Below are 26,410 nucleotides of genomic sequence, written 5' to 3' on the forward strand. Positions count from 1 at the left end.
AAAACAATGGTGTATTGTTTTTTTATTTATTAAAACCAATATAACTTAATGTTAGTGATGAGAATTAAACTCTAGATCGATTAGATCTTTTACAGGTATGAATATTGAAATCGAACAAGTCAAGAACAGTAAAAGAATGAACACATAATAGAATCAAATGTATGCTTATGATTCAAAATAAAGTCACGCCTCATCAGAGCTTGATGAAGAACTTCCGCTGTAGAGGCGAGCTAGGGTTTACAATACTTTTGGAGAAAATAAACAATGAAAGCGATAACCTCTAAGTCTGCATACATGCAGCTTATATACTAAACCCTAGTACAAAAATATGCACGGCTGGACAGGCCCAATACCGGCAATCAAACTGGGCTAAGGACCGAGCCCATGACGCAATCTAATAGACCCAACAATCTCCCCCTTTGCGTCAAATGAGGCTAGAGATTATTTCCTCTAAGTAGGCTTTACTGTCTTTATTACTTTAAACAAACAAGGAATTATAGCGACAAGTGTCTGTCTAAACTGTATGTACCACCTCAGCATGTCAGTGAATAATTTCTTATCAGCAGCACTGTTCTGATCGCGCCTCTGAATGATCTCCAAGATGTGCTCCAGGCAATACGTTGAGAAGAGGTGTTTGTCAACAAGAGCGAACAAGCATTTTTGACCTTCGCCTCTGAGGAACATAACTGTGTGATACTTTGAATCGATTTTCCCCTTGATCAAGGTATTGACATTTCCAGCTCTGCCCATAGTTTTGATCGTTGTTCACTTGTGTATGGCAGAGGCAATCTCCTGGTCCATCTTCGCCACCTCATGTATGTAGCAAACAAGCATACGCTTGACATGATCAATTATTGGCTGATACTCCAGAGGATTCGACAGAAGAATGTTATTGAGGAGTATCCAGTCATGGGGATTAAGGTTTGGTAGATCAGCGAGGGTAAAGTGGTAGACTGAGCCTTCGGTTCCTCGAGTCACCCTGAATTTGACATTAATAAATTCCCCTGCTGAATAGGGCTTCATAACCTTGACTGTGGTATTTTTCTTTGAGCTCCAAGTCAGGTATTGGGGTTGAGCAAACTCCAAGTATAACTCCAGAAGATCGCTATCTACCTTCGGGTCTGGGGACGGAATAGCAGCAGTCGAGTTGAAGCAGTGGAAGATAAATGCCTTCCGAGTGATTGGCATATCGAACTGTGCATCCTTGGAGTTGTCAAGGCCAAAGGACATTATCGACTCAAGCCAGAGAATGCTTGGCTCATCAATTGCACATCTTTGAAGCACGTCTATGGTCCACATAAAAAACATGGACTTTTTCTTCTCTAGGAGCTCCGCCTTCTTTCGCTTTAGCTCTAGCTCAGCTTGTTGTTTCTTGATGTTTCCCTCCAATTATTTTTCAGAGGTCTTAACCTTCTGTAAGGGTTTCTTAGGATTCTCAGCATAGACATCATCTTCATTGTCTGTGTCGTCCTCATCGATTTTCTTCTTCTTTTTGTCCTTGTTGCTGACCGAAGCTTCATTACCATTCGGTTCAGTAGATGGTTTTGATCCAAAAGGAGGTTGAGTTGTTACCTTCTCTCCCCCTTGTTTCGGTTGGACCCCGGTCACCGGAACACCCTCGATACAGCTAAGAATGTCCAATGTCGTTCTTAGCTTGTCTGCCAGATGACGCCTGACAGTTATAGTGATGATCGGATCGTGAGCCTCAATGAGATGAAGGAGGATGGAGTGAACATCTGTAGTAGAACTCCTAATGACCTCCCTTTCTGACTTGAGGTCATTAATCTTAGCATTAGCAGTACGTAGCTTGTGGGTTTGCAATTTAAGTTGTGCAGTACGTCTGTCCAGCTCATCCATAATGCGATTCTCTACAGCTAACTCCGCCTCCATTTGAGTTAAGCGGTCATTTACATTAGCATGGAGAGTTTCGTTGGCTTCTTCAATGGCTTGGCGTGCCGCTTCAGGGTTTGAGCGTTCAGATTGAAGAGACCTTTGAAGGTTCTCTACTGAAGCATTGACATTTTGGGCGTTTTTAGTAGCAGCAACATGCGATGAATCTAAAAACAAATGAGCTTCGGAGACTAGTTTATCGACTTTTTCAGTCGCTTCCTTGCACTCCTTAGTAGAGGCATCAACAGCAAGATAGGCTTGTTGACATTGGGAAGTAGAGGCTTCGATTGCTTCGGCTGCAGCAGATAAAGTGGCACTGTGTTCGGTAACGACAGAGGAAAATAAGGCCTTTAATGTAGCTTCAGAATATGCACCAGAGGAAGAGGATGAAAGCAGTTGATCAAGCTTTTCATTTACTACCTTGAGATGACACTTTGTAACAAGCTCATCGTCATCATCATCGCTCTGCAATCGGTAAGGACTGAAATACGTGGAATCAAATTCCTAGTCCTCATAGCCAAGAATAGGGGTTGTTTCAGTGGATTGTGTAGGAGACAAGGGTTTTGAAGTAGGTGGAGGTTCGGTTGTGACAGATGGTTCGGTTACAGGTGGATTGGGAACAATAAAGTGAGGTTTTGTGGTAGTAGTGGTATCTGTGAAAATGGGAGTGGGGATAGGAATAGTAGTGAATGGTTGAGTGGTGGTAAGGGGAGATATAGGAGGGATGGATACCGGGATGGTTACAGGTGGAGGTGAAAGAGGATTAGAGCGAACTAGAATTTCTGGGGTAGGGGAGCGAGGCGGAGTATCACCTCGGCCCGAAGCCTCTTCATCAGTGCTTTTTCTCTCAGATTCTGAAGGAGGAGCGTTCTTGTGCTTAGGAGGGACATATTCTTAATCCGAATCACTTGAGGATTGAAGAATAAGCCTCCTAGCAGGCTTCTTCTGCTTCTTCGGTTGAGCCTGAGAAGTTGCAGCCTTATCAGACTTTCGCTTCTTGGGGTTTGCCCCTTAGTTGGTTTAATGACAGGGCCTTCCTTCTGTGTTTCAGGCTTCTTACCCCTTTTAGTTGGCTTGTCAGCCTCTTCAATAAAGCGAATCATAGTTGGCGTAAGCTCTCTTGGGCCAACCGATGGACGCTTCCTGTACTGTTGGAGAACGTTACTCAACGCAGCGATACGACCGAGCAATGCTTCTGGAATGGATCCAATAAAAGAAAACTTGGTTGGATCAGTGACAATGATTTTTGTCGTATGAAAGGTAGCAATGGATGAGAGCAAAGAATCTGCCATTAATGGAACACGAAGGCGGTCCATTGCCCAGTTGGTGATGAGAGACCAGAAACGCCCACATGAGATCTCAGAATGCCTGGATGAAGAGACCAAGCTTTGAACCAACTGCTGCCAGATAATAGACCCATAATTTAGGTCAATCCCATGGTACAGCCCATACAGCACCGTCATGAAGGACTTGCTTGCACCATCTGAGTCAGCGCTTCACTCAGAAAGTCCCTTGAACAACAACGTAAGAAAGCCATTCCATTGAGGAGGAAGGCATGAATTCTTGAACTTTGTAATGGTGGTTAGGGTTTCGGTATACCCCATCTGATAGAACATAGAAAACAATTGACCAGTTGTAATGGAGTAAGGGTTTACCAGAGATGGATCTTGAGAAAGACCAATTAGGGCACATAATCGATTCTTAGAGATGGAGGTCTTCTCATCGTGGAGTTCAAAGTGAATTCGTTCATTAATCTTGTCGTAGAAGGAGTTAGAGTAGACAAGAGACAAGCACGACATTGGAACAACTTTGACTTTAGTCAGCGCGTCGACGAGCGGTGAGTATTTGAGACACTCAACCACATACAGCATGTAGGGCTCATAGATAAACGGGGTGAGATCAATGATCAGGTTCTGTTGGGGTTTGATGGTGAGAAGAGGTTGACGAACTGAAGTATCATGAACTGATGACGAGTCTGCCATTGTAGTAGCTTGGAGAAGATGATGAGCAGTTGCCGAAAATCGCCGGTGTTCTTTGAGAGAGATTGGTAAGTGATAAAGGTTGAGAGAGTATCGTTCCAATTCCTTTTATACTTACAAGGAAGAGAGAGAAAAATCCGGCTGAAATCTTGGATTATCTCAAAAATAGCACCTGACTTGATGGGTGAACAGTTGGCATGCCGAAGATGACGCAGGAAAGAGAAAGGACGTTTCCCGTTTGGATAGCAGCCGAGTCAGCTTCTACTTTATCCCAAGCGTTTCTTCATAATACATTTGAATCTTTGTTGCCTTTAGCACTTGATTGATCAATCTGAACAGAACTAGAGTTTGTAAAATTAAAAACTTTCGTGCATAGGGTGTAAAAGATAAAGAAATAAAGCTAAATTTAAGGGATAATCTGTGATGTCGTAAGTAGACATAAGACAATTGATTCTGGACAAAAATCACTTCCTTCAAAGTCAAGAGAGACAATAAAGTTCTTGGTTGGTTTCCCATTGAAGAACGATCAATAACTTGTTGAGAAGTATTGAAAGGCATCTTTTGAAGGTTAAAAAGGGTGGCTTTCGCTTCAATTCATAATTTCGATACTTGACATAAGACCGAAACTGAATGAAGTACTTGTGAGATCATTGTGATATGTTGACCAAGTAGGTAGGATAAACTTTATAGTGATGAAGGAAGTAAGGAAATCTCAAAAAAAAATTAAACTGGATCTTTTAGGGTTGGAGAAGCCTTGGTGAAATGCAAGCTCATAAAGATCACTCAAACGAAAAAAAGAGATTTAATCAGGTAACAAGTAAGATCTTGAATATTTGAATTCACCGTCAATTCATTAGTGGTGTTGAACTTTGGGTTTCACTTAGTACATAGTGGCATGAAACTAAGATCATGAACACACTTTTGGTATAACCATAAACCTCAGTGGTTAATACTGAAAGTCTCAGGGGTTATATTGATGAAATGAATTATAATGGAGAAAGATTATGGAGATAGTATAAGAAGCGAACGTACCTCTGCTTTAAAGAAGAGAAGGACCAAGCAGAAAACTCTAAACTCAATTTGAGTAGAGTAAGGTAGCTCATGATTAGAGTAAATTTGATAGTCTGGACTGGGAAAACATGATTGGTATATATCATGTTATTAAGGCTTCACTCAAAATCTTTCGAGGCTTTAGTCAACATACAGCAGCATGCTTCTAGGGACTCCTAACTAAGAAAACCATTTACCAGCCTTAATTTCGCTATCTAGAATCACACTTATACAAAACAAAAAAACATTAGATAAAAAGAAAAAAACAAAAAAAATATATTTTTGTATTTTGTGAGAATTGACCAATTGAACGAAAAAGAAAAATATTTTTGGATTTTATAAATACAAAAGAAGAATTTAAAAAGTGCACAAAGGAATACAGTCAATATGCCTTGTAAAAAACGAACGAGTTCAGAAGGACCGAACCCGAAATAGACTGAACGCTCGGTTCATTTCGGTTCAAGGTCGAACTTCACCCAAAATAGACCGAACCCGAAATAGACCGAATGTTCGGTTCATTTCAGTTCAATTCAGTTCACTCTATTTCGCTTGTTACCTTTATGGAAGCGAAGGCGATTTTGGTACAGATTCGGCTTGCATCATTCCTAGGCCTTGTAGAATCTTATTGAAGCTTGCTTCGGGTAAGGCCTTCGTGAATATGTCTACCAATTTATCAGTCGTTCTGACGAAGTGAATTTCTACGTTACCATCTTCGACGTGATCCTTGATGAAATGGTACCTCAGTGCAATATGCTTGGTCTTCGAATGTTGCAATGGGTTGTGACAAATCCTAATTGCGCTTTCAGAGTCACAATATAGTGGTGAAGAGTTAAGAAACTCTTTGATCGTTTAGATCTTTTAACAGGTTAATCACAAAAGCGAAAACAGCAATATAAAACACAAGAATGAATCAAAATATGTCGAATGATTCAATTAAATCAATCCTCAGCAGAGCTCGATAAAGAACTTCCGCTATAGAGGATATTAGGGTTACAAAAGATAAAGATCAAATTCTTCAAAAACTTCCAAATCTTACGTACTAAGATGCATGCAAGCAGCTATAAATACAAAACCCTAGAAAACAACTCACGGATGGACCGGCCCAATCCGGAGACTAAATGGACTAACTATCGAGCCCAAGACGCAACACCTTTCAGACCTAACAATCTCCCCCTTTGCGTCAATTGGAGCGAGACTATCACTTCGGCTTGCTGGGACCAACTGCAGGAACTTTCTTAGTGGTTTCAAACAGACGTGGGATGAGAAAAAGGATGGTCTGTCTGAAGCGAATGTACCACTGGATCATGTCATCAAAGTACTTCTTGTCGTTTGTTGAATTTTGCTTGCATCGATGAATGATTTCTAGAACATGTTCCAAGCATGCAGTGGTGTAAAGGTGCTTATTTGCCAAGGCGAACAGGCATTTTTGGCCTTCGTTCCTTGTAAACATGACAAAATTCCATTTCAGGTCGATTCTTCCCATCTGCATCATGTTCAAGTCACTAGCAGAGCCAACAGGAGAAATAGTGGGCTTTTTCTTGAATATGCTAGCGATCTCCTGATCCATCTTGGCAACCTCCATAATATAGCATACGAGCATTCTCTTGATGTGATCAATAATTGGACCATACTCAGCTTCATTGGTGAGGAGGATGTTATGCAAAATAATCCAGTCATGTGGATTCAGGTTTGGAAGATCATCAAGTGATATGGCATGTTCGGTTTTAGCAGAACCGCTCAGCACTTTGAACCGAACGTTCGTGAAGTTCCCCTCACGAAATGGTTTGAGGACCCGAACGTTGACTATCTTCTGAGCGCTCGAAGTTTGATACTGTAGTTGAGCAGACTTCAGATACAATTTGACGAGTTCCCTATCAACTTTTGGATGAGGATGAGGGACATCAGCAATGTTATCAAAGGCATGGAAGATGAAGGCTTTTCGGGTCAGTGGCATGTCGAACTGAGAATCGACAGAATTGATTCGATCCAATGAAATCACTAGTTCGAGCCACAGAATGCTGGGAGTTTCAATCACCTCTTTTAAAAGCTTCTCAAGAGTCCACGGAGGAAATAGAGTTTTCCTAGTCTCAAGAAGGTCATGAGCCTCCTTCATTTTTCTTTCGTTCGCCTCAAACTCTCTGGCAACACGAGCGCTCATGTCAGCATCTGTATCCCGGCCTTGTTTCTTTAAGAGATCAGCAATAGTCTCTTTATCATCATCATCATTGTCTTCAGCAATCTTCTTTCCTTTGTCTCTGACACCCGAACCTGAGGGTTGACCTGCTGAAGGAGGTTTGGTTGCTTTAGTTGCTGTAGAAGTGGGAGGTGATTGAGACACATCTTCTCCCCCTTGTTTCAGATAGGACATGAACTCAAGGAGCCCTTCAATTTTGCTTAAGAGAGCATGGGCAGGAGCAAGCTTCTCTGCGAGAGTGCGCCTCACTATGTAATTCAGGATCGGACCATGTGCTTCAATGATGTTGGAAAGGGCGGCGTGGACATCCGAAACACATGAAGAAATAACCTCATGCTCAGATCCAAGAGATTCGACTTCCTTTTGAGAATGGAAAAGATGAAGACTCTTGTCCTTGAGAGCAGTGGTCTTACGAGCGAGAGCATCCATCACTGAGTTCTCTGAAGCGAGGTCCTCATGCAGCTTAGTTAGGCGCTCCTCAATAGTCGCCTTAAACAAGTTGTTGTCATCACTGAGAGATTGACGAAGACTGGCAAATGACTGCAGTTCGGAGGCAACTGAGGTGGCCATCTTATTGACAAGAGAGTCAAGCCTCTCTGCATTTGAGTCAGCGGTTCCCTGTAAAGACTGCAAAAGAAAAGAAGCGACAACAAATAGTTTTTTGACTTTTTCGGTCGCAGCAGCACACACCTTGCTAGAGGCGTCGATAGCGGCAGTGGCTGAGTTGATAGAGGCTTCATGAGCCTTAGTAAACGTATCAACAATCCCCTGAATAGCAGCTTCTGAGATAGTAGATTGTGAGGAAGAGGAGGAAGCAATGAGAGAATCGATTTTCTCATGAAGCTCGTTGAGATGCTTCTTGGTCACTGGAGCATCATCGTCATCATCACTTTGCATTTGATACGGACTGTAATAGACCGAGTCAAACGTCATGTTCTCTCCTCCAAGAAAAGTTCTTCATTATCTGCTGAGTGAGCAGGAGATGAGGGTGAGGGTGAGGGTGGAGGCTCGGTTGTGCAAGTGGGTTCGGGTACGGATGTATGTTCGGTAGTGGGAGTGGTTTTGGGTGTTGTAGTAGGAGCCCCCGTATCAGATACGTTGGTTCTAACTCTAGCGGTGGTTGTTGTTGTAGCTTCATTGAAAATGGGAGGTGGTACAGGGATAGAGGTGGGTGGTATTTGAGTAGTGGAAGTTATGGGGGGAATGGAAATAGAGATGGAGATTCGGGGAGGAGAGACAGGTGTAGTGGAAACATGTACCTCAGGTGTAGGCGAACGTGGAGGAGTGTTACCTCGTAGGGACTCTTCTGAGTCTGAACTCTCTTCCTCAGATTCACTGGAGGAGGAGGCAAGAATAAGCTTTCGCCTAGGTTGAGTCTTCCTCTTCTTTGGTGGAGGAGATTGAGCTGCTTTGGAAGCTTTGCGTTTCTTCGGAGAAGGAGCTTTCGCTCCTTTGACAACCTTCTTGTCTTTTCCCTTGTCATTTTCTTTCCCCTGGGAGCAGGCCTATCAGGATCAAGGATTGATTGAATCATGTCAGGAGTGAGTTCTCTGGGACCAGAGCGACGAAACTCCTTGTATGTTTTGATGATGCGGCTGTCGCTTGGAACACACCCATACATTGACTCAGGGATTGAGCCAACAAACTGAAATTTAGAGGAATCAGAAACTATTATCTTTGTTGTGTGGAAAGTTCCTATCGAGGAGAGTGCGGAATCAGCAACAATAGGAACGTGATACTTGTCCATCACCCACTTTGTGACCAGCATCCAGAATCTGGCATAGGAGATCTTTGAACGACGAGAAGTAGACGCTAGACTCTGAATTAGCTGCTGCCATAAAACCGACCCATAATCAAGGTTGATGCCGTGGTACAACCCATAAAGAATGGTCATAAACAGACGACTTGCCCCGTCTGAACCTGCACTTCGTTCTGATAGCCCCTTGAACAAAACGGTGAAGAAGTCGTTCCATTGAGGAGGTAAGCAAGATTTCTTGAATTTTGTGACCGTCGTCAAAATTTCAGTGTAACCCATGTTATAAAACATGGAGAACAACTGTCCCACTGGGATGGATTTAGGGTTAACCCTAGACTCATCGGGTCCAAACCCTTAAAGCGAACAGAATCGTTGTTTGGAGATGGAGGCCTTGTGATCAAGAATGTCGAAGAAGATTCAATCGACAGACTTGTCATAGTGGGCTATGGAGAAGATTTTCGATAGACACTCCATTGGAACAGTTTCGACTTTGGTGAGAGCGGGAACCAGTGGCGAATACTTGAGACATTCCATGATTGGAAACATCAATGCATCGTAAGCGTGTGGAGTGAGATCGATAATCAGGCTTTGTTGAGGACAGATTGGCAGAATGTGAGAAGTAGCATGAACTGAAGATGAGTCCGCCATTAAAGAGAAGAATTTAGGAAAGATGATGAACAGTAGAAGAAACAAAGCTTTTCTTGGTATCTGAATATTTGGTGCAGTAAAGAGGTAAATTATGGTAGAAGTTGCCTTTTATACCGTGGTGAGAAGAGAGAAAAATCTGTTCCCAAATCTTCCAGGGAAATGCGAAGAGTTTCCTTAGGTGATTGACGCGTGACAGTTTAGAGCCCTGATGATTACGTAGGAGAGAGAAAGACTGTCCCGTTTCACACGCCTTCCCATCAAGCGCCGTTTGAAATGTCAAAAAAGGTTCCGCTTCACACGCCTTCCCATCAAGCGCCATTTGAAATATCAAAGTGATTAGACGTTCGGCTGAGTCAGCAACTTATCCCTTTAAAGTGAGCTGTCGTCATAGAGCAAAATAACCACGTGTAACATTGTGAGCCACATCCCTTTTATAACCTCAAATCCCATAGCTAAAAATAGTTTGTAAGTAATGAAACCAGATTTATGGAAAATCAAAAAGATTTTCGTGCGTAGAGTGTAAAAGAAAAATAAGTAAAGCAACACATATGTGGGAAATTGTGATGTCAATAAAGACACGAAACAATGGATCCCGGGCACGAATCTCTTCCTTCAAAGTCAAGAGAGACCTTAAAAGTGTTTGTGTGGTTTCCCGTTGAATTACGATCAAACACGTATTAAGAAGTGTTGAAAGGCATCTTTTAATAAGGCTAATTTGGGAGGCTTTCGCTTCAGTGCAGAATTCCTAATCTTGACATAAGACAGAAATCGACTGAAGTACTTGTGAGACCAATGTAGTCTGTTGAACAAGTAGGTGTGAAGAGAATTTAAGTGGCATGTTTAGAATACTTTTCGGTGAAATCTCAAAAAAAAATTGAAACTAGATTCCAGGGGAAGAAATGTTATGGGATATAACAATTTCATAGGAATCACACAAAGAGAAAATTCAGAGATTTCAAGGTACATCCCCATGGGTGAATTCGTTATTTCTTTAGTGAAAACTAGAGCGAATTTAATTGTTCACCGTCAATGCATAGTAGGTATTGAATTGTGGGTTTCACTTAGCACGTAGTGGCACGAAGCTAAGATCACAAACACAGAAATTGTGTAACCATAAACCTCAGTAGTAATTTCTAAGAGTTTCAAGGGTTAGGTGTATGAAGCAAATAGGGTGGAGAAAAGTATTAGAGATGGTGTAAAGAAACCAAAGTACATCTGCTGTTAAAATAAGGACCAAGTAGAAAACTCTTATCTCATGTGAGAAGAGAGTAAGGTATCTCATGATTAGAATAAATATAAAAGCCTAATTGGGAAGACAAGGTTTGTATATACCAAGTCAGTAAGGCTATTATTCAGAATCAAGTGAGGCTTTGAACAACATACAACAGCATGCTTCTAGGGACATTTAACTATTAAAAATGAAAAAAAAAATTAATCGAACAAAAAAAATATATTTTTGGAGTGTTTGAATTAACGAGAAAAACAAAAATAAAGAAAATTTAGAACCGAACCTGAACGCTCGGTTCATTTCGGTTGCAAAAAAAAAAATTTGAAAAAGAAAAAGACTTGGAAAATAAGAGAGATATAATTGAGAAATAAGGGTACAAAAAGTTTACAACCAAAGAAACTACGTTTAAGTGAAAAGCGAAGACAAGAGAATAGGACCAAACCCGAGCGCTCGGTTCATTTCGGCACTCACGTGAACCGAACCCGAACGTTCGGTTCATTTCGCTTCCAACTTTTAGTTTTGAGAAGTAGTTTTTGGTACTGACTCCGATTCCATCATACCTAGCCCTTGTAGAAGTTTATTAAAACTTGCTTCAGGAAGAGCTTTGGTGAAGATGTCAGCCAGGTGGTCAGTAGTTCGAACAAAATGAATCTCTACGTTTTTGTCTTCTACGTGATCTTTAATGAAGTGATACCTCAATGCAATGTGTTTGGTTTTGGAATGTTGCACTGGGTTATGACAGATCCTAATTGCACTTTCTGAGTCACAATATAGTGGGATCTTTTTCATATTGAGTCCATAATCCCGTAGTTGGCTTTGGATCCAAATCACTTGAGATGTGCAAGAAGCGGCTGCAATATATTCTACTTCGGCTATAGACAGTGAAACACATGTTTGTTTCTTAGATTGCCAGCTCACCAACTTTCCATCGAGGAATTGACATCCTCTTGTAGTGCTTTTCCTGTCTAAACCTTATCATCCAAGGTCTGCATCTGAGTAGGCTTGAACAAAGAAACCTGAGTTTGATGGATACCAGAGACCAAGGGAGGTGGTTTGCTTCAGATACCGGAGTATGTTTTTCACTACCAGCATGTGTGGTTCATGAGGATTCGCCTGAAACCTAGCACAATAACACACAGAAAACATTATATCAGGCCTACTAGCTGTGAGGTACATCAAGGAACCTATCATTTGGCGGTATAGCGTTATATCGACTGCCGGTTTTTCCAAGGATGGTGTGAGCTTGGTGCCGAACGCCATTGGAACTTTGACCTTTGAATCTCCCATCATGCCGAATTTAGCAAGAAGAGTCTTGGTATATGATTCCTGGTTGATAAAGATGCCTTCGGGTCCCTGTCTAATGTTTAAACCAAGGAAAAAGTTAATCGGACCCATTGAGCTCATTTCAAATTTAGTCTCCATCAGCTTTCTGAATTCAGCTGTTAAGCTAGGATTCGTTGAGCCAAAGATGATATCATCGACATAGATTTGAACTATCATAAGGTGGTTACCTTCCTTTTTACGAAAGAAGGTTGGGTCAACCGAACCTTGTTTGAATTTACACATCTTTAAGAACTTAGTTAGTGTTTCATACCATCCACTAGGCGCTTGTTTCAGACCATAAACTGCCTTGTCTAGAATGTAGCAGTGATTTGGATGCTTTTCATTCACAAAACCTGGAGGTTTCTCCATGTAAACCGTTTCTTCAAGTTCTCCATTCAGAAAGGCGCATTTCACATCCATTTGGTAGACCTCGAAGTTCTTGTGTGCAGCATAGGCAAGAAATATTTGAACAAATTCTAGCCTTGCTACCGGAGCAAATGTTTCTTCATAATTGATTCCTTCTTCCTGGCAGTATCCTTTCACCACAAGACGAGCTTTATTTCGAATCACATTACTCTCCTTATCCATTTTGTTTCTGAATACCCATTTGAGACCAACGACTGAGGCATCTCTTGGTGTTGGAATGACGCGCCAGACTTTATTTCTTTCAAACTCATTGAGTTTATCTTGCATTTCCTGGACCCAATCAGAATGATCAAGGGTAGTATTGACTATCTTTGGCTCAACATTGGATACAAAGGAATTATACATACAAAACTCTACCTTGGAGAATAGGGAGGTCTGCTTTGCCTTCACTTGGGATCGGGTTAGGACTTTTTCAGATACATTACCCACTATCTGAGATACAGGATGATCTCTGGTCCATTTAGTGAGTGAAGGAAAGTTTGGATCATAGGATGGATCCAATTCGGGGTTGACCATTTCTTCCAACTCAGATTGAGTATCGTCATCATAGAGCATATCGAAATTCTCCCCCTCGACAGATGATGAATCATTTGGATTTTCACGTTGGTTTGGACCTTTGGGTGCAACAGAACTCTCAGGTGTAGCCGGGCTTTCCGGTGCTACAAGACTTTCGAGTGTAGCCGGGCTTTCGGGTGCTACAGGACTTTCAGGTGTAGCCAGGATTTCGGGTGCTACAGGACTTTCGGGTGTAGCCGGGCTTTCGGGTGTTATAGGGATTGAGTTCTCCCCCTGAAAATGTGAGTCCGGTTGATTTGAAGAAAATTGATTCTCCCCCTCAACTGAAGTATCGTGCTGAGGAGGTTCGTTTCGAACTTGTTCTCCTTCTCCCATTTATTTGGCTGCATCTTCGACTATCTGCTTCAGACGATCAATTTTGTTGTCTACCGCCTTGGCTTCCGAGAGAGTGGCTTTCTCAGGTTCATCGAATAGGTCTACGAACTGATCAAACAAATTAGCAGCCCACATCGGACGAGTACCCAATATTCTATCAGCCCACATCCAAATCGAGAAAAAGGACACAAGATGGATAGCCTTCCTAAGTCTTTTAAACATTACTTATATAACCATCCATATAGAGGCATGCAATTAATAATATAAAATCATAAAATAAGTTTTGTAAAACCTTTGAACATAATTAATATCTAAGAAAAGATCGACTTGATGTCGATCTGTAAAACGGTTTTGAAGGCATGGGTTTGATAAAACAGTTTAAGTATAAGGAAACATTTGTTTGAAACACAATTGTAAATAAGTTTGAAATAAAACATACAGAGTAAAATGTACAGTTTAATAAGGAGTTTTAAAACATATAAAATGCTTATGAACATCATTTGAAGGAAACTGTTTGGTAAAACGGCTAATGAGTGGTAAATCATTTAAATGTTGCGTACTAATCACATGTGATTGATATAATAAGTAGCATGACTCTACTTGTATCCCCCCATAAAACATTTAAAAATAGTTAAAACATTGATTAAGGAGGTATGAGCTCATCTGCAATAAGTGACTGGAATTGAACGGACTGTTATCGTAAGGAAGGATCGGACAAGTGCTTGGTGTCAAGTGAAGACTTTAGACACACAATGATCCTAATTACATATGAAGGCATATGTATATAAATAATTAGTGATTAAAACACTAATTATACAAGTATAAACATTTTAACGCGAGGAAAACACTTTTGGTCAAGTGCTAGGAGGCTAATGGGTTGCAACAACGGAGTGCAAGGCCTCTAATGGGAGTTTATGGTCAAATGACCATATGCTTTGGAGTTTACGGCCCAGGGGAGTAAACTCCTGGCTGTAAACTCTCAACAAGGTCTCTAAATGAAGCCTATCATTTATACAACTAGTTTGGTAAATTGGTTTAAGGCTAAATCAAGTGTTTGGGTGACATTTTCCCCCTTTATAGGGGTTTACGGCCCTAGGACCATATCCCATGGGGATTACGGCCATAATCTCCCTTGGGGGAAGGTTTATGGTGCTTTCAAGCCTCTAATTTAACATGGAATAATTCAAGGCAAATGTTCAAGGCTTTAGGGGGATTTATGGCACCATTTGGCACCATTTCATGGAGTTCACGGCCCTGGAACATCTTGGGCCGTCAACACCCTTTTTTTTTTGGTGTTTTAATGGTGTTTGCTTGCTCCAAGTACACTAGGGTACTTGTCCTAATTTAAGCCTAAGCCTTAGGAACTGTTTCAAGGCATTTTGGCACTTAAACATGGATTTCACGGCCCAAGAACCTCCTTGGCCGTGAACTCTCTTTTACCCTTGAATCTTAATTGTTTTGGTGTCCTAAACATGCAATGGTGGGTTCTAGTTCGAGTTCCATGGCTTTGAAGGACTTTGGGACACCTTAGGCCCTTAAAATGGAGTTTACTCCCCAAGTGTTTTTGGGCGGTAAACTCCCAAATCTTGGGGTCTTGATCTGATTTTTATGTTTCCTAGTCATATACACACTACCATACAAGCCTAAGGTAGTTACAAATCACGGGGGAAGGACTAGGCATCCTTTTAGGAGTTTACTCCCCAAGGTGTTCTTGGGCGGTAAACTCCCGAATCTAGTTGTTTTGTTATCAAATTGATGTTTCTCAACACAATCTAAGTTATATAACATAACTAGATCGAAGTACTCACAATTTGGGATAAAAACCCGAAGATCTGTGAGAGAGAATTTGGCTTTTCTCTAATTGGAAATTTAACTAATGAACTATTTGGTTCAGTTTCTATATATAGTCCTGGGATTTTTGGCAGAAAATATTTTTATTCCTGGAATGAACTCTAATATCCTAGAGTATTGGAATAACAGTGTTGCACAAAACCCTAGTGCCTCCACTCTCCTAATATCTCCTTAAGTGTAAATCCTGAAAACTGCCAAACTTATACTCGAAGTCTGAATTTTCACTGTAACTGTTCTACTTCTATTGGCTTGATATGGTTTGCTCAGAATGGAAATTTCGGGTTGTCACAACATCCCCCTGTTGAAGGGAATTTCGTCCCGAAATTAGAATTTAGGCTAGGAAGTAGGAACGAATGATCGAGTCGTGAGGAGGAAAATTCCTAATCGATTGGTTCTAGCGGTACTAAGTGAAATCGGGTTCTCGGTTAGAATCCCAACGAACCTTCACTAACGGGAGATGGCGTTGCTTCGTCCGCTTGACCTCTCGGTCGAGGGTCACTACGGTTCTAATACGAAGGCGAGGATCTCGACGAGTGGACTTACAAGAGTCCTAACGGAAAGGTATGGTTTCACGATCGAGACGCGAAGAGTAGAATGTATGCTATTGAGTTCGCGAAGTAGGTCTAGTTTGTGCGAGGCATAGGACCGATTCTGATAAGAATCTCGGAGGTCCTAACTATATTGGATTCAGCTTTCCACGTGATACAAAGCGTATTAAGCCATTCCTAGAGTGAGTTCTCCTAAAGAACTTCGTCACTCACTTGGAATCTCCAAGGTTTCTTTTTCTTGTTTAGCCTCCCAGTCAACGGCCACCCCTCGCTGGGTCAGAGTCGAAACGGTTTCTATGGTTTGCGGGGAGTTATGAACAAACTATGACAATAGGTTTGTAAGACGTAGAATTTGGCGAAAGATTGTCGGCGTCTCTGGTGACAAATTGAAAGAGTACTCAAAATTTCCCACATTACTAATAGTGTGTCATAGAAATTCGACTCTTCAATTTCAAACTCGTGCCTAGAGAACTTCATTAAAAGTTCCTCTATAGGAAATGTTTCCTTCGGTTTTCTTCTTACTACGAGGGTAGATAATGATTTCTAATGAAAAATCTTGACGGAGTCCTCAATAGCCGAGGAACATACAATGCAATATGTCTATCTCTGGAAGAATATGACCGGGGTTCTCCAGGGTGAGAAGCTTAGTCTTCTAATTCTATTTCTGTGTAGTTCGTTAAGTTGTCCGGGCTGTTCTTGTGTCTCCGTAGGTGTTTAAGCTATAGGGCGATCCGTTTACGGGAGTCGTACTGGGTTCTAAGTTTGTTCACATGATGATGTGATTACTCGTAGACTTAGGCAGTTCTCCGTCCTGAAGTTCATATTAGAATTCATACATGGTTTCAAAATCACAATCTCGTGTATACGAGTCGTATATAATTAAGATTGAAAAGGTAGTCGAATAACTGATTCTTCTTTAAGCTCACATCCCATCGAGGGAAAAGAAGTTAAAGTGGAATCATCAATTCTAAACCTGTAGAACCTTGATTATATATCACTCTTATGCATACATTCCTCAGTGATAGATGAACAGCATGAATCCTTGGATTAAACTTGACGTACTGCACGAGTGGTACTTTGGGGATTTCTTCGGAATGAAAATAACTAAGTGGTACTCCTGGCATGAGTACTTCAGTGTTCTGATATGACGGCTTCGCTGGAAAAGCGATCTAGAAGAAAGAGATGTACGTATGAAGCTGTTTTCGTGAAGATCAGATTGAATCGAGTCCTATGATAATGTTGGAATCATACTGAAACTTAAATACATTAGATTTGAACATAAGACGTTTACAGACAAAACACAACCGTGCAACCATGAACAGAGTTACAGTACTTTAGACTTACGACAAAACTATTGCTGCGAATCAGGTATACTACAAAAGACAAGTATACACAGCACAAGCATCCTTATACAGACAGGATCTCGCAAAGACGTAAGACTCTAGTTGCACTAGTTTTGGATAGTTTATAAGCCTGTTACAACAAAAACAACATGCCTAAATTACATTAACGAGGGGTCCGACATAGTTTCTCCTACAGCTGTGATCCTGAGAATCTTCCCATCTGCACCCGAGTTCTTAACTATCGGGCAATCCTTCCGGAAGTGTCCTATCTCACCGCATTGGTGGCATATATGGACAGCACCAACATTGGTGGTGGAAGTGAAGTGTCGAGTGGGATTTATGGGGATGTGGGTTCTTTCCTTGATTTCCTTCTTCGGGCAATATCTTTTATAGTGCCCAAACTCACCACAATTATAGAAAACTAGGCTTGCTCCAGTGGTGGAGGTAGTTCTACAGAAACGAGCAATGTGCCCCATCTTGTTGCAATTATCGCAATGCAAGGCTCGGCAAATTCCCTCGTGGTGGTAGTTGCACCGGTCGCACTTCGGGAGTGTTCCTTTGTATGGTCTGCTTGGTACGGGGATGGCAAGGGTTTCCACTTGCTGTTGTTGCATAGCCAGCCTTTGGGATCTCTTGCGTTCTTTCCGGGCTTGACGCTTTCGTTTCTTGTTCTCTGCTTTTCGGCTTTGCGAGCCTGTGACTGTTACTGTTTGGCGGCTTCCTGGATGGATACCACGATTTGAAACTTCATTCCCATCAGCAGCATTGATTGTGCTGATAGCGCTACGGTGCGCAAGGACCGCGGTTACGGCAGCCACCACGGCAGCTGTAACTGTTGTTTGAAAGGTAGCGGCGTCCATAGGAAAGGCGGAGGTTTCATCGTTCGACTGATTGCTTCCGGATTACGAAATGATTTTGTAACACGAAAGATAAGGATTTTGTGAGCGATTCTGGTTGACCCTAGGGGTACTTCGATTATTCAAGTAAAGGGGTAAGAGTATGCTATCGAAAGTTTGACCTACATCCCTATGATGCAGTCCTAGTACGGAATGGAAATGCATTTGTAGAATGGTCTCAAGACGTTTGTCGTTGAAGCCGAGGTATCGTTTGTTGGTCAAAATACAAGACCCAACCACTGAAAGAGACTTGGAAATGTCTCCGGATCTAACTTGCTATAGTCCAAAGACTTGACAAAATCAGGTTTCAGATAGACTCAAAGGAAAGTATGATGAGGGTACTTGAATGAAGAATGACACAGAAGATAGCCGGCTGTCAATATCTTTGATATTCATGACGTAAAGATTCAGTAAAATGACCTTGCAAAAGGTCTTACATCATATCTAGAGAAGATAGTCCTTGACAGCATAAAGACCTAACCAAAAGTACTTACAGTACAAGATAATTTCATAGAAAATGCCACATCGGGCAAAGACAGAAAATGATTACTTTCTAACAAGGGAAGTAAGGTAAAGATTCTACTACTGACGACGGTCATCCCTCAGGTGAACTCTCAGTTCAGCCAGTTGACGTTCTACATCAAGTAGTTGTCTTTTGTACACCCTCTGGCGTACTCGGCACTCTATGACTTTGGCTCGTGATTCAGCCAGTGCGTGAAGTAGGGTTTCATGGTTTCTCTTTGATCTCTCGCGAGCATCTTCTAGACGTATGGTGCGGAGGGTATGTATTCTCGCATCGGCGACAACTTCGGTAATCTGATGTAGGGTTGTCCTGCCTTGAATCTCATTTTGGGCCACTCTGCAGACCAAGATTGGCAAGATTCTATATGCTAAGCCCCAATTGCTCAGGTCGTAAAAGCTTCGGTCGCCATTAAATGGCATGGACTGATCTTGTCCTTGGTTCCTTGTTTCCAAGCATTCCACCCACTCAGGGTTCGAGCCATGAAAAGCCGGACTAGGGTTAGGAATTGGAAAGGGAGCTGCTTGGGGTAGATTCTCAACCTCTGGTTCGGAATTAGCATCGTCTGAAAGGTCTTCATCATGATGATCATTCAAAGGGATAGGATGATCATTCTCTGGTTCTTCTCCAAACCAACCAACTCTGACTTCGTTCGGAAGATACTGGTTGTCGTGGGGATGGAGTCTAGCTATGTTTTCTATGCGAGAATTTAGGGTAAGAGAATAATTATTACACGAACTATCTAGATAATTATTTAGAAAACCTTCATTAGTTACATCGCTATTTGTGAAGTGCATACCAGCTATGTGTAATCTAAACAGGATAGACCTTCGAATAAATGACCTGAACTCCGTATTCACACAGAATAGGGGCGAAGTAAAATTTTCACAGATTCTAAGTCTATAACATCCTAATTACATATAGCCTTAGTGTATCCACTTAACAACTATCAACTTAGTAATGAAGATCCCGTTTTAGTTCTCAAGTATAAAGTACTTATAGTAACACCAAATACTCCTATAGTATTTTAATTTTAATGTTATGTTCTATTGTTCTCATTGTGGTAGGGTTGGTAAGATTTTAGCATTGTTGCAACCACACAATTAAACTTAGGAACATGCTAGTCAACCCTCGGATAATATAGGTGATCAGGCTATATCTACCCAGTTTTGACCATATGTCTCTAAGCCCACTTGTGTTGCCCAACAATCGTAATTCTTTTGTACTGTCTTAGTGACACTGATTTTAGTATGAATGCAGCACGTATACTTACTTAAATATTTTATTATTTAAAGTATAAACTCTTGGTCAGAGTATTTTTAATCCCTTATGTATTTATAGTTAGTATATCTTTTATGGGTTGATATACTTAATTCACTATAAACAATGCTCTGATACCAATCTGTCACACCCGAAAACCAAGAACGACGGAAACGTTCTGGGGCGGAGGAAGTCATGTACAGTATCACAACAATGTAAAGTAGTAAACAAGCAACAACATCATCCATTGCATTAATACTATAATTATTATACAAGTGTTCTGTCATATTTTGATAAACACTAAAGCATAAATCAAAATGAAAGATGAGTATTGAACAAGCTCCATCTTCCTTTCTCCTTGCATCTGTACCTGTCTATGATGACTTGGGGATACAAGTAATTTTGAAAGCAAGTATCAGCTTTGAAGCTGGTGAGATCATAAGTATTTTAGTGTCTTAATTTGTATGTAAGAATTTGTAAGTTTATGAACTGTCAGTATGGAAAATGTAAATGAACTGTAAGTATAAAAATGTTTGTAAAACAACTGTAAACGTTTGAAAAACTCTAGAAATCCCTATGAGTCCTACTATTATATAAGGGTGTCTTCTACCAACACCTAAATGTTCTCAACGTAGTCTTCTACCAAGACCTAACTGTTCTATATGTTCGTTTCTTGTAAACGTGTGTAATTTTCCCAAGTGTAACTATCATTATCAAAATATAGTTTTTATATTAAATGTTTAAGTGAAATGATCACTAAATATATGTAAGGGAAAATAAATGTAGTACTGTAGTGTTGTATTATAGGAACTACCGCTGTACTAACTACCTTAAACCGGATTTATATTAAGGCATCATGTGATTAATTGTACCATACTATTGACTGGTAACAACGACATAAGAATGGTCATAAAAAGGTATGACGTTTGGCACCCGCAGACCTGCAGGTCCCGCTGTAGCTAGCAGCAAGGTGTAGGATAGTCAATCTAGTATAGATCTATACGCAAACCCACGCTCTCCCTTCAAGAGACTCTGGCTACAACTCGGGCCATGACAGTTAAGGCATGCTCCGATACATATCACAATAATTAACGTATTCATATTTATGTAATGTAATGAACTATTCTAGTATAGTTGTATATGATCTCCTTCTAGTATAGTTGTATATGTTCTTCTCTAGTATAGTTGTATATGTTCTTCTCTAGTATAGTTCTATATGTTCTCTTCCTAGAATAGTTGTATATGTTCTTCTAGTAGTAACTATTGACTCATGAATGAACTGACTTATAGTATGATATTGTGTTCTTGTAATAGTTCTAGTATCTTCCTAAACTACCCATATGGTAGTTTACTAGTAATCTAACTGGTACGTATGGACATTGATGTATACCCTTGCTACCCAAGGGCATGGGATGAACTGGAAGGACCTTTTATGACTATATATGTACACATGATATATAACTAATATTTAAACGACCTTCAGATGAGTACCCAATATTCTATCATCCCACATCCAAATCGAGAAAAAGGACACAAGATGGATAGCCTTCCTAAGTTTTTTAAACATTACTTATATAACCATACGTATAGAGGCATGCAATTTATTATATAAAAGCATAAAATAAGTTTTGTAAAACCTTTGAGCATAATTATTATCTAAGAAAAGATCGACTTGATGTCGATCTGTAAAACGGTTTTGAAGGCATGGGTTTCATAAAACAGTTTAAGTATAAGGAAACATTTGTTTGAAACACAATTGTAAATAAGTTTCAAATAAAACATACAAAGTAAAATGTACAGTATAATAAGGAGTTTTAAACATATAAAATGTTTATGAACATCATTTGAAGGAAACTGTTTGGTAAAACGGCTAATGAGTGGTAAATCATTGAAATGCTGCTTACTAATCACATGTGATTGATATAATAAGTAGCATGACTCTACTTTTATCCCCCCATAAAACATTTAAGAATAGTTAAAACATTGATTAAGGGGGTATGAACTCACCTGCAGTAAGTGACTGGAATTGAATGGACTGTTATCGTAAGGAAGGATCGGTCAAGTGCTTGGTGTCAAGTGAAGACTTTAGACACACACAATGATCCTAATTACATATGAAGGCATATGTATATAAATAATTAGTGATTAAAACACTAATTATACAAGTATAAACATTTTAACGCGAGGAAAACACTTTTGGTCAAGTGCTAGGAGGCTAATGGGTTGCAACAAAGGAGTACAAGGCCTCTAATGGGAGTTTATTGTCAAATGACCATATGCTTTGGAGTTTACGGCCCAACGGAGTAAACTCCTGGCCGTAAACTCTCAACAAGGTCTCTAAATGAAGCCTATCATTTATACAACTAGTTTGGTGAATGGGTTCAAGGCTAAATCAAGTGTTTGGGTGACATTTGCCCCCTTTATAGGGGTTTACGGCCCTAGGACCATATCCCATGGAGATTACAGTCGTAATATCCCTTGGGGGAAGGTTTATGGTGCTTTCAAGCCTCTAATTTAACAAGGAATAATTCAAGGCAAATGTTCAAGGCTTTAGGGGGATTTATGGCACCATTTGGCACCATTTCATGGAGTTCACAACCCTGGAACATCTTGGGCCATGAACACCCTTTTTTTGTTGTTTTAATGGTGTTTGCTTGCTCCAAACACACTAGGGTACTTGTCCTAATTTAAGCCTAAGCCTTAGGAACTGTTTCAAGGCATTTTGGCACTTAAACATGGAGTTCACGGCCCAAGAACCTCCTTGGCCGTGAACTCTCTTTTACTCTTGAATCTTAATTGTTTTGGTGTCCTAAACATGCAATGGTGGGTTCTAGTTCGAGTTCCATGGCCTTGAGGGACTTTGGGACACCTTAGGCCCTTAAAATGGAGTTTACTCCCCAAGTGTTCTTGGGCGGTAAACTCCCAAATCTTAGGGTCTTGATCCGATTTTGATGTTTTCTAGTCATATACACACTACCATACAAGCCTAAGGTAGTTACAAATCACGGGGGAAGGACTAGGCATCTTTTTAGGAGTTTACTCCCCAAGGTGTTCTTGGGCGGTAAACTCCCGAATCTAGTTGTTTTGTTATCAAATTGATGTTTCTAAACACAATATAAGCTATATAACATAACTAGGTCGAAGTACTCACAATTTGGGATAAAACCCCGAAGATCCGTGAGAGAGAATTTGGCTTTTCTTTAATTGGAAATGTAACTAATGAACTATTTGGTTCAATTTTCTATATATAGTCCTGGGATTTTTGGCGAAAAATATTTTTATTCCCAGAATGAACTCTAATATCCTAGAGTATTGGAATAACAGTGTTGCACAAAACCCTAGTGTATCCACTCTCCTAATATCTCCTTAAGTGTAAATCCTGATAACTACCAAACTTAAAATCGAAGTCTGAATTTTCACTATAACTGTTCTACTTCTATTGGCTTGATATGGTTTGTTCAGAATGGAAATTGCGGGTTGTCACACTGAGCGACGTCTTTCACATCTTTCAACAAATCATTATACTCCTTTTGAGTTTTAATAATTCTGGATGTTCCTGAATGAGCAAATGGTCCAGACACAATGGTTTCCCATATCAGATACCCATTGTCCTCAGATCCAATGACGTAGTCTTCGAAATGATGCGCCCAAACCTCGTAATCTTGAGTCTAGAGAATTGGAATCTTGGTTGTAGATCCTATACTGTTTGAGATGTTGATAGGATTGGATTGAGAATCGTCCATTCTTGATCGATTAACCTGTTGTAAGATCAGACTTGTAATACGTAATATTAGGGCAAGATGAATAAATATTGAGATACGTCAATTATGGAGTGACGGCTCAATAAATATCAGTAAATGCGGAATAAACCCTAATCACTTCTTTCACATAAGAGATGTGTATGAATTACACAGCCTCCTGCTCTGATACCAATTGAAGAGTTAAGAAACTCTTTGATCGTTTAGATCTTTTAACAGGTTAATCACAAAAGCGAAAACAGCAATATATAACACAAGAATGAATCAAAATATGTTGATTGATTCAATTAAATCAATCCTCAGCAGAGCTCGATAAAGAACTTCCACTGTAGAGGATATTAGGGTTACAAAAGATAAAGATCAAATTCTTCAAAAACTTCCAAATCTTACGTACTAAGATGCATGCAAGCAGCTATAAATACAAAACCCTAGAAAACAACTCACGGATGGACAGGCCCAATCCGGAGACTAAATGGACTAACTATCGAGCCCAAGACGCAACACCTTTCAGACCTAACAAGTGGGATTTTCTTCATGTTTAACCCGTAATTCTTGAGTTGACTTTGTATCCATACGACTTGAGATGTGCAGGATGCTGCAGCAATACATTCAGCTTCTGCAGTGGATAGCGAAACACAAGTTTGTTTCTTCGATTGCCAGCCAACTAATTTACCATCTAGAAATTGACATCCTCCAGTGGTGCTTTTATAATCTAGTCCACAGCCACCTAAATCAGCATCTGAAAATGCTTGAACAAAGAATCCTGAGTTGGCTGGATACCACATACCGAGAGAGGAGGTTCGCTTCATATAGCGAAAGATGTTTTTCACGGCTTGAAGATGAGGTTCGCGTGGGTTGGCTTGAAATCGTGCACAGTAACAGACGGAGAACATGATATCAGGTCTACTGGATGTAAGATAGATCAGAGACACAATCATTTGTCGATAAAGTGTCATATCTGCTGCTGGTTTCTCCAATGAGGGTGTAAGTTTAGTTCCAAAGGCCATAGGCACTTTCACTTTGGAGTCTCCCATCATCCCAAATTTGGTTAATAAAGTCTTGGTATATGCTTCCTGATTAATAAAAATGCCTTCGGGTCCCTGTCTAATGTTCAATCCAAGAAAGAAGTAAATTGGACCCATTGAGCTCATCTCAAATTTAGTTTCCATCAACTTTCTGAATTCAGATGTTAAGCTAGGATTCGTGGAGCCAAAGATGATGTCATCAACATAAATTTGGACTATCATAAGGTGGTTACCTTATCGCTTACGAAAGAAGGTTGGGTCAACCGAACCTTGTTTGAATTTAGACATTTTTAAGAAACGAGTGAGACTTTCATACCATGCTCTGGGAGCCCGTTTGAGGCCATATACAACTTTGTCAAGGATATAACAATGATCGGGATACTTCTCGTTCACGAAGCCTGGCGATTGCTCAACATATACGGTTTCTTCAAGTTCACCGTTGAGGAAGGCACATTTGACGTCCATTTGATAGACTCCAAAGTTCTTGTGAGCGGCGTATGCAAGAAAGATAAGAACATACTCTAATCTTGCAACGGGAGCAAAGGTTTCTTCATAATCGATTCCCTCTTCCTGACAATATCCTTTGACCACCAGCCTCGCTTTGTTACGAATGACATTCCGTTCTTTGTCCATCTTGTTTCTGAATACCCATTTGAGACCGAAAACTGAAGCACCCTTTAGAGTTGGAATAATACGCCATACCTTGTTTCTTTCAAACTCATTTAATTCATTCTGCATGGCTTGAACCCAGTCTGAATGATCAAGAGCTGAGTTAACAGTCTTCGGTTCAACTTTGGAAACGAAGGAATTGAACATACAAAACTCGAATTTTGAAAAGAGTGCAGCCTGTTTCGCTTTGATTTGTGAGCGAGTTAACACTGTTTCTGAAGATTCCCCGATAATTTGACTTTGAGGGTGATATTTTGTCCATTTGATAAGTGGAGGAAAATTTGGATCATAGATAGGATCCAATTCAGCATTGATTTCTTCCTCTAATTCAGACAGAATGTCATCATCACCGACATTGGTGTTCTTCCCCTCGAAGAATGACTCCTGTTCAGGACCAGCATTTGTATCCCCTTCATTGGTTGGAATTTCAGTAGAGCTTGATGTATTTGGCGATGATTTCTCCCCCTGGAATGAAGATCCTTGATCGTGATGAGGATTTGGACCCTCCCCCTGGACATTAGGATGGTCACCTGAAGGTTCGCTTTCGTCTGCGCTTTCGGTTTCTTTGGATTGATCATCAGCCATCTTTTTAGCAGCGTCGTCGATATCTTGTATCAGATTATCAATTTTGTTGTCTTTTGCAGTTGATTCAGAGGCAATCGCCTTTTGAGGCTCATTAAACAGGAGCATGAATTGGTCAAAAAGATTCTAGATAGAGATAGTAACTTGACCATTCTTTGGAAATATCTCTTGCGATGCATCTTCTGTTGATTTCATTTTCTTAACATAACTATCATCAAAGGTGACATAATATGTTTCTTCAATTTTCTTAGAGCGTTTATTGAGAAATCTATACGCCTTGGAGTTTAGAGAGTAGCCTAAGAAAATTCCTTCATCAGCCTTAGCATCGAACATATTTCGATTCTCTCTGGAGTTGAAAATGAAACATCTTGAACCAAACACATGAAAGAATTTCACATTTGGTTTGTGATTGTTCAGGATCTCGTAAGGGGTAATGGAGAACCGCTTATTCAAATATGATCTATTTTGAGTATAACATGCAACAACAATTGCATTAGCCTAGAAATACAAAGGTAAGGACACGAAGCATATCATAGTTCGAGCAGCTTCACACAGGGATCAGTTTCTCCTTTC

The 26,410-nt window shown here is 40.4% G+C and overlaps 1 protein-coding gene across 1 annotated transcript; it reads right to left on the reverse strand.

The window, feature by feature from the left end:
- Positions 1-1,389: 1,389 nt before the first annotated feature.
- On the reverse strand, positions 1,390-25,945 carry LOC128134244 (uncharacterized). Its single transcript, XM_052771757.1, has 5 exons — positions 25,466-25,945; positions 7,444-7,740; positions 2,919-3,290; positions 1,626-2,355; positions 1,390-1,514 (listed from the first exon to the last, which is right to left on the reverse strand). The coding sequence occupies exons 1-5, from the start codon at positions 25,943-25,945 to the stop codon at positions 1,390-1,392; spliced, it is 2,004 nt and encodes a 667-aa protein (XP_052627717.1).
- Positions 25,946-26,410: the final 465 nt, after the last annotated feature.

The sequence above is a fragment of the Lactuca sativa genome, chromosome 5, assembly GCF_002870075.4.
Source record: "Lactuca sativa cultivar Salinas chromosome 5, Lsat_Salinas_v11, whole genome shotgun sequence".
Taxonomy (NCBI): domain Eukaryota; kingdom Viridiplantae; phylum Streptophyta; class Magnoliopsida; order Asterales; family Asteraceae; genus Lactuca; species Lactuca sativa.

Bases quoted from the DNA above. Each gene is read 5' to 3' on its own strand.
- LOC128134244 (XM_052771757.1), bottom strand. From the start codon at position 25,945: ATGCTCCTGTTTAATGAGCCTCAAAAGGCGATTGCCTCTGAATCAACT. The intron at 2,356-2,918 runs GTCATTAAACCA...TACCGATTGCAG, and splicing joins AAACACAGAAGGAAGGCCCT to AGCGATGATGATGACGATGA. The intron at 1,515-1,625 runs GTATCGAGGGTG...ATGGTAATGAAG, and splicing joins GACATTGGACATTCTTAGCT to CTTCGGTCAGCAACAAGGAC.